Below are 17,282 nucleotides of genomic sequence, written 5' to 3' on the forward strand. Positions count from 1 at the left end.
TTGCAATGTTAGAATATCCTAACTAAAATAAAAGGCATAAAACTCACAGAGACATGGATGAACTTACGCATCAGTTAGTTGCTCATGGCTGCAACTGCTGAAAATGCTGGTTGAACCCAAACCTCGTACGGTTTTTAGCAGCTTCTCCACTAGGATAACAGGAGAGGTAGCAGAATGGCAGTTTGTAAGTAAATTTCAGAAGCTCAACATACTTTGAAAAATGTGTCATTTTATTTGTACACTTAGAAAGTTGTACATAGAAACTTATAATACAGTCCTGTAAATTACTCATTGCTAGAAGAACTGCCAGGGAGAGGGGAAGGTATTTATTGATTGATCATCAAGAAGTTAGAGAGGAATAAACAAAAACACAGGAAAAAATTAAAAAAGTTATGGAACTCTCTTTTTTTTTTGTTTTTGTTTTTAATCCCCAAGTACAAATTTTATAAATACAAAACAAATTCACAAATTACTTTGAATGCTAAATAAATATCTACTTAATAAACTCAGACTGAATGCTTCCAGCCAGCACTGGTACAGTACTTAAAGGATATGCAATTGTACTCATTCATGTGTAGTGTTGTAAAGACAGGCTGCAAAGAGTTTTAAACACACACACAGTTTCTTCAACTGTGCTACAGCAGAAGATTTTATCTGAGTTGATAAAGCCCTCAATACCACAGCTCCTAGAAAATCTAGAGAACGAAACAAGGTCATTTGGTGCAGGAAACAGCATATCACCGGAAGATATCTGGACACATGAATGTATTAAAAATGTACAAAACCTCTGTAAACCAGTACTGTATCCAGTACATCTATCAAAATAATTAGACACTGAATAAAACTGTAGCAAAGGTAATCTTTCCTACATTCTCCTGAGTGCTTAATATTACATTGAGAATATAGTGCAGGCCACACTTCAAGGTGGTTAAACAGCTGTTATTGCTTTATACAGGTATGATGACTGCATGATTTAACATTTCATTTTAATGAACATACAAGATTCCCTCAGAAAATCCTTTGGAAGGCAGAGGTCAGATCCGCGACTTCTTGGCAGGGGGAGCGCCGTGGTCCACGGTGCCGGACGCGACGGGCAGGCCCAGCTTCTGAGCCTGGATGTGGAAGAAAGCCTGGAGCCGGGTTCCAGCTTTGGCTTCGCTCGTGTTACGAGGGTTGTACTCAAAGCAGTTGGAAAACATCAGCTCAACGTCTTCGATGAATTCCGCTAGCAAGGGAAAAACAAATAGGTGAGTGCGTGGAAATAACAGATCACACAAATGCAACTGATCCCGTCTCAAATATTTGGTCAAGGCGATCCACTGACAGAAAAGGCTGCAGGAATTACCTGCAGTTTCTCAGCTGCTTGTTTCTTCTCTGTACATCACTTGTTTTGGTAGTACAAGAATTATATTCAACAAAACCTACTTAAGAAAAACCTAAGCATTCTTTCAAAAACACAATTACAGCCTCCTAATCCTCTGACACAACTCTATTTCCAGATAAGAAAATATTTTAAAGTGATAAGACAACAGTGTTCATTACCTTCTTCAGTAATTAATACTTACATGCTAGTTTGTATTCACATTTATTCACTTTTTCACGGATGATATTTAAGGCAATAGGTTTTTTGATGATATCATAGTAGTCTGGTACCTTTAAAAAGTTCAAAGACAAACAAATGGAAGATTAAATTTCAACTTACATAAAGTAAATCAGACGTTAGCAAAAAGTATTTTGTTTTTTAAATAAATAGAAAGATCCCAAGCAGCTGCCTCCATAGACTGAATAGACTACTAGCTTCCAGGTATGGCTTTCCACTTTTTAAAAACACTGAAGCAGCCGACCACAAGTATTACTCAGTGATTCAGTTAAGTACATCTAATTCTAAACATCCTTTGGACAACTGTAGAAGGGAAAACCGCACAAACAGGCAAACATTATGGAATTCCAGCTGTCCACATCTGTCAAGAGCACAACTGGTTTCCAAGATTTTAAACCTCCTTTTTCTGTGGCATATGACAATACGAGAGGCTCCTTCACCATGAATAACAGTCTCTCTTACTCTGTGACTCTTCACCCCGTCACGCTCCTGTTTCTTGGGCTTCCATTTAGTCCTGCTGAAGAGAATGTCCTGAGAGCACAAGTACCAGAGACAAGAGCCACTCAGATGGGACAGGGTTTGTGTGACAGAAGTGCAGAGAGGAACAGGGTTACTTAACCCTTACAGGCACTCATCATCTGCATGACAAATCTGGAATTCCAGGTAGGCAATTTCAAGCTTAAGGTACCTTCCTTTCACTCACAGAACAGGAGGGAAAAAAAAGTATCTTTTTCAAAGCACAAACTGATCCACATGTGGTCTTCCTGCAAAAACGAAGTATTCACCCGCACCATCATTGATATTTTAAAACCCCAAATCTTGGTTATGGCCTGTGACTTAACTATATCAAGAGCAACTTGCCAGTGAACCTAGAGGAAGAATTAGTAGAGATCTGGAATTAGGTCAAATATTTTTTTCACCCCTTTCACTTTTGGAGTACCATTTACACAAACACCAGAAAGAAAAGTGCTTTCTCTTTCTAGCTTGCTAGACACTCTCACCACGTAGTGCATTCTTTATGTGGGCTTAAAGGCGGGGAGAAGTTTAAATCAAAACTTCTAGACCGATGAAGAAAGTTTGGGGCAATCAGATACCCATTTTTCTTTTTCAACCAAGTAGAAGTTATCCTTTAGGGCTTAATTCAAACAAATGTGAATGCACTGAAATATCTCTAGTTTATTTTCCAGATGAAAAGGAAATTTTGCCTCTCCATCCTGCAGAAGTTGCCTCATAATTCAACCATATTCTTACACTTCTTAAAGTAAATCTAGTATTCTAGTAACTGCACATTATTCTCAATTTCATTCAAAATTCTCCTTCTCTTCTGTGCTTATATCTTTCATTCACAATCATGTATCATTCTTTTTGCCCAGATACACTGATACTTCCAATCCACTCATATCTGTGGCTCAAGAGTTTCAGGTCTTCATTTACCATCTATTACTGTTAATTTTAATAGAGCACTTCAAAATAAAGGCCAGTGCTGCCAGACTATGTCTGCTGCCTGTGCACAGAGTTGATGTCAGGCAGCATTATAATTTTCACAATAACCTGTCAGGAAGGTTAAAAAAAAAAAAAAAAAAACCACACCACCACCAACAAAAAACCTCTTTGTAGCACCACCAAGTGTTTGAGCAGAGAACCAAGAGCTTACCTGAATCCCACTGCCTAGGCAATACTATAAGTTAAAAGTTTTACTGGCAGCAAATGTTATCGTTCCCCATGCAGTAATGTATCTGTTACCTGGATTTTGGAAACCAGTTTCATGAAAGGCCAGCTGTCATCGTGTCGTACCAGCTCTACCACCAGCTGCTCAAAAGCCGAGAGCTCATGAACTCCACCCTGACGTCCTGAACTTCTCCTGTTCAACGAGGTTTGAGGAGATGACTCTGAAATAAACAGGTAAAAACAAAGGAACAAACAAGGCACACTGAGTAAAATCAGAAGAAAGTGAAACACTATTATTCTGCACTCAAAGAACAATCCAAGTTGTTCTTGGGAAAAGTGAGAAACTGTATCATCAATTTGATATCTCAGTTCCTGATCTGGAAATGGCTCCTTTCCTTTACCACGTCACCTGGTATGGTGGTAAGACACCCGGCTCTTATTCTTGTGTTTGGCTGCCTCATCCTGCTCACAGCAATCAGAGATAGATTCCAAAAATGGCTACGTTACAGTAAGAGAAATTTTAGCCTTAACATTATGAAAAAGAAAGTTAAAAGATGAAATAGGTTTTTTAATCTTTGGACCTCTGTGTAGCAGGACACCATGTGCTATTTTTCATTCTCTATTACTACTTTACTGCATCCGTTAAAGTGACTTACAGGGCAGTTGGTTAGTCTAATGTTCATAATAAATTTAACAGCTCCCACTTAAGGAAAACTTGGATACTGAAATCATTAATACCAGAGTATCTCCAAAAACAAAAAAAGAATGGGGAGAAAACAGCTCTGCCTTGTTTGTCTTGCTGAAAATGGTAAAAATTCCTTCCAGCAGCATTTCTCACTAATTCTGGTCTTTTCTCCTCTACCATGAGACTATTTTAGCAAGGAACTGAGCTCTCTTCATTCTAGACAAACATGTCTCTAACCTGTGGATTGTCGTTTCCTGCCTCTTCTCTTGGGTTCGCTAACAGGAAGAGAAAGTTTTGAAGCAGAAACTGGGTACTTTCTAAGCCGTTCGTTCAAGTCTGGAGCATCAACAACTCTAAACCCAAGAGAACTGGAGGGGCTGCTCTCGGACGCGTTATCAGCGTTCTTCCTTCCCCGCCGCCGCCTTCGAGGACTGAGCAATTCCACAAACACATCTGCTTGCAGCGAGCCCTGGCTCTGGCGCGTGGTCCGGCTGTGCAGTCTTAACGTGGGCTTGGTCACCGACGGAGGGGCCGACTTCACTTTCCTCAGGCCCCTCCTGGTGCCCCTGGCCGCGGAGCCCGGCTGCTTGGGCGTGTTTGGCTGGCTCCGCGCCGCGTATCTCGCCGGGCGCTGGCAGTTCCGGCTGGAGAAAGGATTGTTGAGTTTGGCTGCTCTCATCTTCAATGGAAACTTGACTTGGGGTCTTCCTTGCTTTGACGGGCTACAAAAAAAGGATAATTATGATGGTATTTATCCCAAAATTATACTCCCCGCTTATCTTTCAATTTTCTGATTCAGCATGTAAAAATAAAGCAACTATTCAAGGTTGGATCAGTCAGGCTTTAACTATGATCCAGCTATCCCTTCTTGAATACTGCGCTCAAGTTTCTTAATTAATTATTATGAGCAGCAGATTCATTAAAGAGAAATTCTCAGGATTCTAACTCAGGCAATGCAAGTTCATTACCTGGGGTATCATCTATCAATTCCTTTACATTGCCTCATTATTTTTCGCAGCAACTGTCATTACTAGGATTTGTGAAGAATATTACCAGTTACATAAGTAAACTCAAGTTTTAAAAACTTAGACATAAAAGTTAGGCTTTAGCCTGGTTTTGTAACTGGCACTTAGGATTTTCATGCCATTACAATAGATAAGAAAGATCCCAGATACAAATTTTACTTCCCAAGGAGTTGCAAAGCTCTCTCCAGCTACTGAATCCCAACTATCGGAGCAGATGATCTTGTTTCAGTCAATTCAAATGACTGCACAGAAAACAAGAAAAGGTCTCATAGATCAGAATAGTTTCCTTCAACATTTATGAATCTTACATTTATGTCAAATTCATTACTTCACTGAAATTGTCAAATGGGATTCTTTAGTTTGTTTTTAAAGCAGCTACTGTGCTGTACAGCAATGCGATGTAGTCCTGTGCGGATTGTCTTTTCCCCTTTCTGCTACTCAGAATCTTATGCATCTAGTGACCCAAAGTTCAACATAAGACAAAAGAAAAAAAAATCTCTAGATTTTCTTCAGAAAATCTTCTCTGTGAGACTCCTTCCACTTTCCACTCCGGAATTTAAATTCAGAACAGTAGCTGCACAGAACCCAAACCCGATGGCTGTCTCTCACCCACACACCCAACGCTGCAACTCTCACCTTGGAAAATGAATCCACATCCAGTGGTCCTTGCTCTGACCAGAACTAAACGCAGCAGAAGAGCCAATTTCATAACAAGCCCCTCTGCTTGCATCTCTTTCAAACTGAATTTTCTGAGACATATGTTGATGTGAAATTTTCCTAACACGTACTAGCCAAAGTATTCCTACACAAAACTATTTTAATGGATCTCTATTTACCTTATTTCCTCTTCCTCTTGAGATTCATCCTCCTCATCTTGTTCATCTTCATAATCCTCCTCCTCACTTTGTCCCATTTCATCATAGTTTGCACCGTCTTCCCCTTCTTCTATTCGCTCAGCAGCCTCTTCATCACTTTCCAGGGAAGGTCTCTGTCTGGAGGAGAGGCGCCTGGAGCGCTGCTTCGGTCGGCACTCTGGACAGAACCAGTCTCCTTCAGGAATAACCTAGTAACAGGAGGAAAAAGAAAGCATTAGGAAGATGCCATTAGCTGTGAACACTACTCCCATTTTTTGTATGAAAAGGAAACATCTTTCTTCCCTCAGATACCTTGAGTTTGGGCCTGATGCAGTAGGTGTGATAGCCTCGGTCGCAGCCGTCACACAGCACCATGCTCTCCGCGTCGCCCTTCTTCCGGCACACTTTGCAGCGCGCATTGAGAATGGACTTGGACCAGATGACGCTTCGATCCAGCGTGGAGAGGTGAAGGAAGACTTGGGACAAACTGGTAGAAGAAAGAAGCGACTCTCTCCAGCGATCCAGAACTGTTTTATAGGATCGTCCACCATCACTGGCATCTTCCGTTAGAGAAAGAAAAAGCAGGATCAAACTTGTTGTTCAAACACCCAGATTATTCTAGACTATGAGGTAATGCTTTGTGTTTCAAATAGATATGCAGCAGTAAATTGGGATAATATTATAACCTTTATCTTAAGTTTTCAATATTTAGTTCCTCCACCATTTCCAGACCTGTAAGCTGTTGCTTTCCGATACCAATTCGGCTTAGCACTTGCACACATACAGGACATGCGAGTAAGAAACAAGTCTCCCTCAGACATCAACCTGCATGGAAATCTAACAGCTTGATTCAGTTAAGAATGTATAAAAAAAGAACAAGCCCGTTCTCCTGATTTACTTTGCCTTGTCTATAGACATCAAATCCCCCAAAAAATTATAGTTAAAGAAACTACTGGGCATTAAATAGAGTTTGTTGGCAACAAAGAGCTTACAGGGCTGTCTCCACCTCCACTTACTCCTATCAGATAGCACATCTGATGCCGTGGTACACACCTGGTGGCAAAACAAGTAAGATATCAGATCCAGTTTAGTTTAGAAATATTCTAAAGTGGCCAGGAGGAAAAACTGTCTTATTTTTCAAACAGGTCTGGTTTTCTATATAGGCCACTGAAGTGGTCATTCAAATACATGTATAGAACAGTGAAAGGGGCAGTAAGAACAGGAAGGAGCAGCTGGGACCTACAGAGGTAAATGGGCCATCTGAGCATGTATAGAAATGGGAAGGTATAAACTACATCCTGTGTCACTGCTGCTAAGCAGAAAGCAAACTCCTGTGTAAATGGTGAAACTGACTTCTTGCATTTTAAGGCAAGAAAGTTTAAGCAGAGGGAAAAACACACAGCGGTATTTTTGGTTACAGAAACATTCACAGATTTGCCTTTCAGAACCAACATCCTGGTTGTTGGTGCTGATTAACCACACGCTCAAGTGCCCAGCGCCTCCCTGCCCGCCCTCCTTGTCACAGCGGGCACAGGAAAGACCCACAACGCAGCTGTCTGTTTTTTCCCCAGAAATAGGAAAATGTCTAATAACAAATAAAATGAAAGAACAAAAATGAGAATAATTGCTCTCCTAGCAAGGCTTTTCTGCCTTCTCATCTCCTCTCTGCCAGGATTTGCCTAATCTTGCATACATTTGCATTAGCAGCAAGCAGCACAGGAGCAATGATGAGGGAAGAGAGGATAAATAGGCAGCACAGCTTGGCAAATAAAACATAGCTGCAGATACAAACCTGGATTTCCACTACTTTATGCCTAGATTTCCTGTCTCAAATTCAGTTTTTTCAAGGATAATGAACAAGTTCCTTTGTACATCTCTACAGTATAGCTTTCAATGTAATATTTAAAATTCAGTAAGAAGTTAAAGTAGCTGCTTACCCCACTATCACTGTACTAGTAGTTTAGTACATAACTGCTGCACTAGCTACAACTGGAGAAACAGATCAGCTCTCAGATTTTCCACAGATTTCTATAACCCAGTTTATCTTAAGCGCATATATTAGATAGTGCTTCTTTTGCTGAAAATGGCAGCTTGAGTGTTACCAACTAATTTTTTCAGCAGTTATTTTTAACCTGGATCAGTTCACCAATATAGATCCTCACACAACATGACAAGTATTTGCAGGGGCACAATTGCAGTTGCTATAAAGATGCAGAGATTACTGACCAGGGCCTGCTCCAGCATATCCTGCTGCTGGGAGGAACACTTGCCAAACAACACGCAGTCTCAGTTCCCAATTTGTAAAACCAAAATAACACTTCTTTTCTTCCATTCATCATCTTTTCCATTTATACTGTTAACTCTGAGGGAGAAATGGCCTCTTCCTTTGTGCCTGAGCAGCTCTACATTGCTCAGTGGGATGCCCCTCTCTCAGCTCAGCCCTCCGCAGCCTTGCTAAATGCAAATTAAGACTTTCTGACACATCTACACACTCATTTATCAAAAGCTACTTGAGTTCAGGGAATGGTTTTTTGCTTTAGTATTTCTAGAAAATAATATGCAGCTGCTAAATGCTGAGAAGTTTCAAAAACCAAGGGCATTAAAAAATAGTTTATGAATATGCAGATTTCTGCTCCCCCCCCAATAAAATAAATAAATAATAAAACTACACACAGAGAAAACAGAAAAAAAACATCTCCTCATATCAGGTTGAAAAAAGCTTTTTCTTTTACCTTTAAGCTCTATTTTTTATTATTTCAAATAAAGTTTAAACTGTTGGTTTCAGAGCTACAATTCTTTCAATGTAAGCAAGAGAATTACTCGCTAGAAAATTACTAAGGTGAAGAAAAATAATAAAAGAAAAGAGATACGAAATATTCAATGCTTTCTAAGTCTTATCAATATAAGCAAACATTTAAAAATTACCATCTCTCTGACTAGTCTGGTCTTCCTCTCTCTTCCTCTTTTTATCCCCCCTTTGCTTCCTTTTATTATCTTCTGCATTACCTGACATTAAATTAACAAAGTTATTTCAAAAACCTTTTTGAAACATGGTGGATTTTTACGTTAAAATGCCAGTTTGAATAACCCCTACTTGTTTAGCCTACAAACACGGCCAGAGCGGTGGTTCCCAGCCAGGGAAGGGCAGAGCAGCGCTGCAGAGCAGAGTAACCGTGTGGCTCCGGATTCGCCCCGGCTCCCTCCGGGGCTCCCTCCCTCCCCTTCCCGTGCGGCTCCAGAAGCAGCTTCCTGGCAGCAGACCCACTCCCGGCAGGCAGCTTCCCTGCTCACTAACGTCACGGCTCTCCCAACACCTCGGGGTGCAGCGTCCTCAAGAGCGCAGTCCACGGGGACCAAGAAAACTGGCTTGTCTGTCCTTACTGAGATGCTTTTGTGCAGGGACGTTCTGGATGAAATTATCCTTCCAAGAGCCACGCTGAACCTTAGATGCTCCACATACAAGGCACCGAGGCACTTTTTAAACAAGGTATTAGGGTACCGTTCCCTGGTCCCTGCCCTTCTCTGCACAGCAAACACGCACAGGGAAGGTTCATCAGGAGACACCCCCGTTCCCCCCCGCCTCTGCAGCCTCACGCAGCCGTCGGGGATGATGAGGAAGGGGAGCACAGCGATGGCACGCGCGCTACCCGTGTCTAACGCACGGCTGCAAGGGGCCTCATGGCATTTTTAGGAGGACAAGCATAAACTGGACCACCACCAACCTTGGAAGTAGAAAAACACAAACAATAAAAATGTAGAAAGAGAAGAACAGAACAAAGACAAACAAGTAGTGGGAAACCTGTATTTTTCTTCTCCTGCAAGGAGTGCATGGCACAAGTTAAAAGGGAAGTCAATGTTCCAAATTATCAGTCACAAAGGTGTCTCTGAGTGGGAATCCAGCCTTTTGTATGGAAGTACATGCAGAGTAAATACGATTACATATGATTAAACTTAAAGAGGTGCTTATGCACAGGTGCAAAAAGAGATTTTTTTTGTCTGCCTCATAGGACACCTACGTGAGCAAGGTACTACTTCATCTTACACCTCAATTTCCACATTTATGTAACAGGAACGATGGGACATACCCTTTCACTGTAAAAGCTTCTCTGCTTACATTTGGAATGTAAGAAAAAACAATGTTAAGAGAAGCAAAATACACAACTAAAGCTGCCTGTGTTTTCCCCTTCAAACATACTTGTATTTAAGAAGCAAAAACACTTCAGAGCTTCCACAGCTACTTTAATAAACAAAACAACACAACCCCACAAGCCTTGACAGTCAATGTGTAATGAAAGGATTTCGAATCGGTAATTCATAATTAAGAAATGCTCCCAATCCAAGCCACGTGCTGTTCAATTCAAGGCACCCAACACCAGCAGACCAGCAGGCACCCACCGCCGCTGCGGGCAGGCAGCGCCGCACCGCGCCGCGCCGCTCCGGGGGCATCTCCCTCTCCTCCTGCGTCGCCCCTTCCCGGGCTTTCCCGGCGCTCCGCACGGAGGCCCAGGAGGCTCAGGCGGCCCCGGGCCTCGAGCAGGAGCGAGCAGAGCAGCAGCCGGGCGCTTTACTCCCGCACGGTCCCTCGGTCTGCTCCGCACCCTGGAGGCCACGGGGCGGAATTTGCCAGTGACTGCAGTGACTCTCTCTGTGCTGTTCCTTAGGACTTGGGGTGCAAATAGAGTGAACACTGCCAAGTGCTTCCCCTGCGGCTCCGCTATGGGATGGGAAGAGAGCATAGAGTGAAAGCACAAAAAAGAGAAAGAAAAGAACAACACAAAACAACAGAAAAACCATAGCAAAGGCAATGACAGATATAACGAGGAAAAGGAAAGATTTAGTTTGGTTTAAAGCTTAAAAAAAAAAAAAAAAAAACCCACAAGGGACTAATCTACTAATCTTACGAAAAATAACCTCCTGTACTACAGCCAAAGCAGGACTCACAGCACTTTTTGATAGTCAATGCTTTTACTTCAGGGATAATTAAATCAGCTTTAAAAGTTGGGTTTGGAAGGTTTAATTAGTATTAAAGATAGGCATTTTGTCTAGTGGAAAGTTCTCCTAAGCAGTGAAGACAGATATAAAGAGAAATACCTGTTATGTACTTCTTTTTTTCAATATATTAAATGAAATAAAGAAAAAAAACAAACAAACAAACAAACAAAAAGAAAACAAAGCCAAACACCAAAACAAAACACCCCATCCCAAAGTACCACCAAAGGATTGCACATTACACACTAAAAGCCAGTTTCTACCCTCACAGCATTTTTGGTCACTTCCTAGATATATTGATAAAAGAAGGTATCTCTGAACAAGTAGCCCCTCATAATGCCCCCCTTTGAAGATGTTAAGTAATAGTATTAACACCTTTCTAAGTGAAGTGGGAACATCTTTGGCTATCATACACATGCAAGTTGCAAACAAGCAAGCAGGGCTTGCTTTAGCAACACACAAAGACAGTGTTTCCCTGGCGCTTAAGGTTGAGGCTCAAAATTTACAAATTCTGTACTGTTTTTTGAACACATTTGAAAGAGCAAAGGGTGATATCCAGAAAGGGCTGCATCCGAAACTGCTGCTTGACCTCTAAAGTGCCTGAATTCGCTGGGTGCCTCTCTAATACCCAGGTTTCCTGGACACCTTGTAGTTAGGTCTTTTGGTCATGGCCAGAAGTCCTCAAGTGAGAACACCTCACTTGAGCGCTTTTGCATTTAACTCAGGATAGACTATCCACAGCCAAGAGTCTACTCACAGCCAGTGGTTTTTCTTCTTCTTCCTCCCCTTCAGGAGGGACGGTGGCAGCCTGGTGGCCACGAGCAAGACGCTGTTGGTGCTGCTGCCAGGGACGTGCAGAACGCACTGGCAGGCGGCACATGCAGGGCAGGCAGAGAAGCACTAGGTGCCCTGCCCGTTTGCTGTCCTGTGCACGTGCTGTACATTCAGTCACGTGCAGGAAAGCAGGCTACCGAGGTAAGCTGTAACACGCCTGGCTTGGAAAGGGAGGACACTCTCGAGCTGACCTAACATTTAACCAAAATTCTCAAGCAGCTGCCATTTAAATTAGCTCTTTGCTCTCCCCTTCCATGTCAGGGATTTGCTACTTACTCCCCTGCTAGACATACCCACGTTGATGGAAGAAGCTTGGGCAAGGGAACCCACGTCCATGCGTGCCAGATTTTCCAGTAGAGACACATGTGAAGCTCACCATCATGGACAACTAACAGTAGGACACCAGAATGCACGCAGGAGATGCACAAACATGGTCCTATGTCAGCTGTGCCACAGCGCAGCAGTCTCTTGTGAAAACGCACAGATGAGCAGTATTAACATCAGCAGCACTGAAACCTGCCAAAGGTGGAGGATTTTGTAGACAGCCCCTGCCCCGGGGAGGGCTGGTTTAGCAGCAGGCAGTGCTGGATGTTGGCCGGCGTGTGCAGCATCCGAACGGCACCCGCTGCTCACGGAGGGGGTGACAGGGGCACAGAGAGAGCTCATCCCAAGCAGCACACCCGGAGGGCAAGGCCGGACAGGGGCGCCTGCCTTCGCAGGGATGCATCACCCGGGCACCGAACTCCAACACGAAACCCAAGGAACCCGTCATATGACAAACCCAAACACGAATCCCAAAAGGATGCAGACCTGAGGGACCACCACAAACCAGCTCTGGCAGATTCTGTAACACTTGCTACAGTCAAACTGTGATTGCGCTTTTTATCCCCCTGCAATCCTTCATTTCCATCTTTTACTGTGTAATACCTGAGAATCTTAAAATATGCGATATAAACCTTTACTGACTTCCACTATAAACAATCTGTTATTGCTGAACAATATAATCCAGACAAGCCAGGCCTGTACTAGTTTCACAGAAACAATGTAAAAAGAAGTTTACATTTTTACAACCTAAAGACATGTAAAAGGATTTCATGGGGTGGTTGCCCGTTGTATTTGTAATCTAACATTTTTTATCTTTCACAATTTCATACAGAAATAGGTTTTTCTTTTTCCCCAAATGCAACACTCTAAAACATCCAGTCTTCAAGAAAGAAGCAAAAAGAAAAAAAAAAAGTCAAAAAGAAATCTTAAAGAAAACTAGAAACACTGTTTCAATCCTGTAAGCTTACCAAGAGGTGCTTTGAGAAACCTGCGCTCGATTCCTTGCTCTATCTGAAGCAGTGCAGACGCCAAGTAGTGGACCACATTATTAACTGCCTGAGGAGTACTTGTACTTGTTGATGCAGCACTGGGAGCTTCAGTTTTTATTCCAACAAGTCTAAAATAAAAAAGTAGTAAATATGATTTTTGATATTATGAATTCAACATAAAGGTATTGACATAGATCCACACATGTATACAGGGGGTTTATACAAGTAGGAATACAAAAGACTCTGCTCAAGTGGGATGATTTATTCAACTACAGAATTGGCATGACTAACCTAGTTCACCCAAATTAGTCATTAAATCATTCTTAGGTAACAGAGTTAAAGAGATCTTAAGAAATGCAGCTGATAAAGCTCACTATAACCTATTAAGAATTCCAGATTGTGACATGACATCCACCAGCCACTTCATGAGAAACTTCAAAGGGTAGAGTTTCATTATTTAAGTAAAAGCTCTGCCAGAGGTAAGGTGAAGCATTTTAGACTATCTCCATCTACAGAAGTTTGACCATGTATATTCTTTAAACCATCAAGATTCAGAACTTATGATACATTGGAGGAGGGTACAATGACACATTGAAAGAGTTAAGTTATGGTCATCCCCACAGAGAGTTTCTCTAAAATACTTAATGAAACAAAAACAAGGAAAAAATCTATAGCAATAAAAAAGAGATTTCAAAAGATTTAATGAGTACAGAAACAGCCTGTTAAAACTATTTCTAATTGTTTCATTACACAAAATCTCCTTTTAAAACTATCGGATGAAAAAAGGAGCAAGCTATACAATTTTGGATGACACAGATGAAATCAGAAAATAAGTCAGGATTTCATTTCAAGTATATGGTTTCTCCTAAGAATTAAACCTAAGGTACATCAGCCCCAGCACGTACATTACTGAAGTTCCTGGCTTCAACAACTGAACACAGCAAAACACACTGCCTTGGGAGGGATGTGCTATGGGATTTTTTTTTTAATCCTCGAACAACAATAAAATGTAGTTTTCCAATAAGGCAGCCTTCTTTGACCAAGGTCTAAGCAATCATTTCAAAGGGTAGTTAATCTTCCTTAACCACACACATTAGTAGAATTTACAAGAGCAACTCTCACTAATGAAAAATATTCAATTTCTGCTTGGGGTTTATCAGAAACATAGCTAATTATGACTGTCTGAATTCTGCTTTATTCTAGTGAATGAGCAATGCTGTTAGTTGCTCCTGTTCTTTTTCCACACTTAAAAGCTGTTCATTATATTTTATAGCCACCCACACTTAAGAGAGCCTGAAATCCAACACAAAAAAGCTGTACACTTTATTTACATCACACTAGTCAGACTCCAAGGTCTTAATGAGATGTCACTTGCTCTGAGGTGGATAAAAAGCTCAGCATCAAAAGGAACCCATCATATGACTGCAGAATCCCACAGTCTCTATTCTAATAGGCCTGACTTTAATACTAGAGCTGCAACAATTCAGAAACTTTGATGAAGTCAGTGTCACGGAGACAAAGATGAAGCAACCAGCTTGTGCAGCGGGACTGGCTGCCTGAGGTAACAGACAAATTTCAGTTTCTTAGTACATGAAAACAACAGAACATTTCTATGCTCGGGCTTTCAGGACACAAATTTCCATAAATACTGCCACTGATATTAAAAGAAATGTACCTATCCATTTTGCATACAACTGGAGAACTCATATCTGAAAGAAAGTCCCACATGAAAAGTACTAATTCAGCCAACTGAAATAGAAATGGAAAAACCCTGAAGTTTAAATTCCCACAAAATCCAAGATTCAAGAGTCTGTCAAAAAAGGCTCTCGCTTTCTTAGGATAAAAATTCAACTCGCTTACCCGTAAGATAAAAACAGGACTAGCAGGAAACCTCACAGAACACACAAACACACACAATACCTGAGTACAATGATCCTTCTAAATTGATTTTTTTCTACAGCGTTTCATAATTTACATCATTCAAGATTTTTTTTTTAAACAACATATTAATACTTTTACTTCTGAAAAGCACGCAGAAGCATGCTTCTGAAAAGCATACTGAGAATGAAATATTTAGAAAATTTCCTAGTAAATACATAACGTCTACCTTTGGAATAAATGCCGATTTAGTGCAAGCCCTGGATCTCTCTCAAAAGTTAGGTTAAAAACAAACACACTCACGCCCCACTTAGATAGCACTGTCCTCCTATAAGGGTAAAGGGTCTAGTCCAGGCCACAGTCTTGCACTGATGGTTCTTATCAGGATTCATGTAATAGCACACTGTTCAGTTCACCACATAATTCAGAGACTTTACTTAAATCATAGATAGTTCTTACCTGTCTTTCACAATAAACTTATCTTGATCATCAGTTTCCATTTCATCCGATTCTTCATTCACAGTTTTAATTACACCATTTTCCTTGTTTTCATCATTTAGAAACTCATACCGCCCATGTTCTAAGGCTGCTCTCCAAGACTGTCTGTCTGTAACCTGAAGCAAACACACAAATTGGAAGTTTCTAAAGAATGAAAGACCACAACCTTTTTTAGTGCCAGTTACTGTACATACTTAATTCAAATTAAGTCTTTTGGCAAAACCCATAGCAGGAAAGAGTTCTTATTTAGGCTGCAGACATGGAGGCACCACTTTGTTCCCAGGTACTCTACAGTTCACAGATACCTTAATAGCCCCCAATGTTCCTTGGTAGATCCTGTCTTCAATGTCCAAAAGAAAGTCTCTAAGTCTCAATTCAAGCTGCTTTTCTGCAGATTTCTGAGATGCATCAAGGGCGTTTGGCATTCTTCCCCGTCCTGAAGGAGGTCTAATGTCACTTTGAGGTTTGTCTGCAACAATTCCAAATAACTTTTTGTTACTGGATTTTGCTCCTTAAAGCAGCTGGAGTGCAGGGAGGGAAAGTGATAGAGGGCAGGACAAACCAGCCTGTTTTAACATTTGGAAATCTCTTTCAGTAATGAGAGCACTCAATACCAGCATCTCCACGTCAACTAAGGCTCCTAAGCCAAGCAAGCAGGCTATACTTTTAACAGAAGACCTACAAATTAGCATTTGTGCCTCCCAAAACGCAAGATGAGAGATTCTTGCTAATTTAAAAGTAATTATGTTTCTATAATTTCTAAAGTAGATAGACAACAACTTCTCTCTGCTATAAATACAGGTGATAAGAGAAAAAAAAAAAAGACAATGTCACATTTCTAGTAGGCTGCATATTTGATGGGACTGCTCTTACTCTATAGAGGAAACAACTCAGTTTTCTCTTGTATCACGGCAACGTTTAAAACACACATGTGCAGATGTAAAGTCAGAAAAACTAACTGAACAATTTAAGGACAAATAAAATCCCTTTAAAATATCCAGCTGGGGAGAGAAAAAAAAAAAAAAAAAGAAGATGGCACAGGTATGAATTAGACTGTGTACCTGCCAATTAAAAAAAAAATATATGAAAAAGAAGGGGGATGGAGGAGTTGATGATGAGGTATCACACAAAAGGCCTCTTCACAAGGCAACTGAAAATACATGCAAGAGCTCAGAAGCCACAGGGAAGAGCTGGAAGCAGGCACAGACACTAAATTATGCTTGGTAAAACCCGCATATGTCTTTGTTCACAGGATTAAGGTAATGACATACAGTGGTGGCTGGAAGTATGCAAAAACTTGGAGATATCAAAAAAAAAATCTTAAAGCTGCTGTCAAAGCAGCACAGGGTGAATTTATATCACACTCTTAGCTGCAGAAACAATTCCCTGTGACTGACAGTAATTATGTAAATATTCTCAAAATGGGTATTAGCAAGCAATGATGTCTGGGTCAGGGAAATGCCCTTTCTAGTTTAAAAGCAGCTGCGGAAATGAAATGGCAGCAATTGGCTTACAAACAAATGACACTGAAAAGAATTTAAAAAAATACTAGAGTAAATATTTAAAATTACGTAATAGCGCATTTTTGCTTTATTTCCATTTTCTTGCGAGTGAGAAGAGGAAGAAGAATGGCAGTCTGCAGCGCAGGGAAAAAAAAAAAAAATCACAGATTAGTTCCCAACTGTCCTGCCTGTCATCTGAATAAAGGAGACGAGGCGGTCCCGTTCTGCTAGAGCAAAGCCCTCTCCTAAGCAGAACTGCACAAGGGCACGCTTCATTACTGATCATGCAGGGGAGGCACTGGCATTAAACAGCTGCATTTTAATTTTCTTGCTATTAAAATGAAATATCTCAAGTCCAAAAATAACCCTGTGTCAACATTATTTTATAATTTTAGCACAGAAAAGCAAATGTGTGTAGGAACATGATGGCTTCAGG

General features: G+C 41.1%; 1 protein-coding gene across 2 annotated transcripts in view; it reads right to left on the reverse strand.

The window, feature by feature from the left end:
- Nucleotides 1–209: 209 nt before the first annotated feature.
- BAZ1A (bromodomain adjacent to zinc finger domain 1A) overlaps nucleotides 210–17,282 on the reverse strand; it is a 59,240-nt gene continuing 42,167 nt past the window's right edge. For both annotated transcript variants that reach the window (XM_088529233.1, XM_088529234.1), the window contains 9 exons: nucleotides 15,650–15,813; nucleotides 15,306–15,460; nucleotides 12,948–13,096; nucleotides 6,145–6,392; nucleotides 5,815–6,041; nucleotides 4,191–4,675; nucleotides 3,344–3,489; nucleotides 1,566–1,653; nucleotides 210–1,225 (listed from right to left, as the gene is read on the reverse strand). In XM_088529233.1, coding sequence (XP_088385359.1) covers nucleotides 1,035–1,225; nucleotides 1,566–1,653; nucleotides 3,344–3,489; nucleotides 4,191–4,675; nucleotides 5,815–6,041; nucleotides 6,145–6,392; nucleotides 12,948–13,096; nucleotides 15,306–15,460; nucleotides 15,650–15,813 — 1,853 coding nt within the window. In that variant the 3' untranslated portion in view covers nucleotides 210–1,034. The remainder of the gene's footprint in view (nucleotides 1,226–1,565; nucleotides 1,654–3,343; nucleotides 3,490–4,190; nucleotides 4,676–5,814; nucleotides 6,042–6,144; nucleotides 6,393–12,947; nucleotides 13,097–15,305; nucleotides 15,461–15,649; nucleotides 15,814–17,282) is intronic.

Source organism: Tinamus guttatus, unplaced genomic scaffold (assembly GCF_059628265.1).
Source record: "Tinamus guttatus ecotype Peru unplaced genomic scaffold, ASM5962826v1 Tinamus_guttatus_pri_ptg000327l, whole genome shotgun sequence".
Taxonomy (NCBI): Eukaryota; Metazoa; Chordata; class Aves; order Tinamiformes; family Tinamidae; genus Tinamus; species Tinamus guttatus.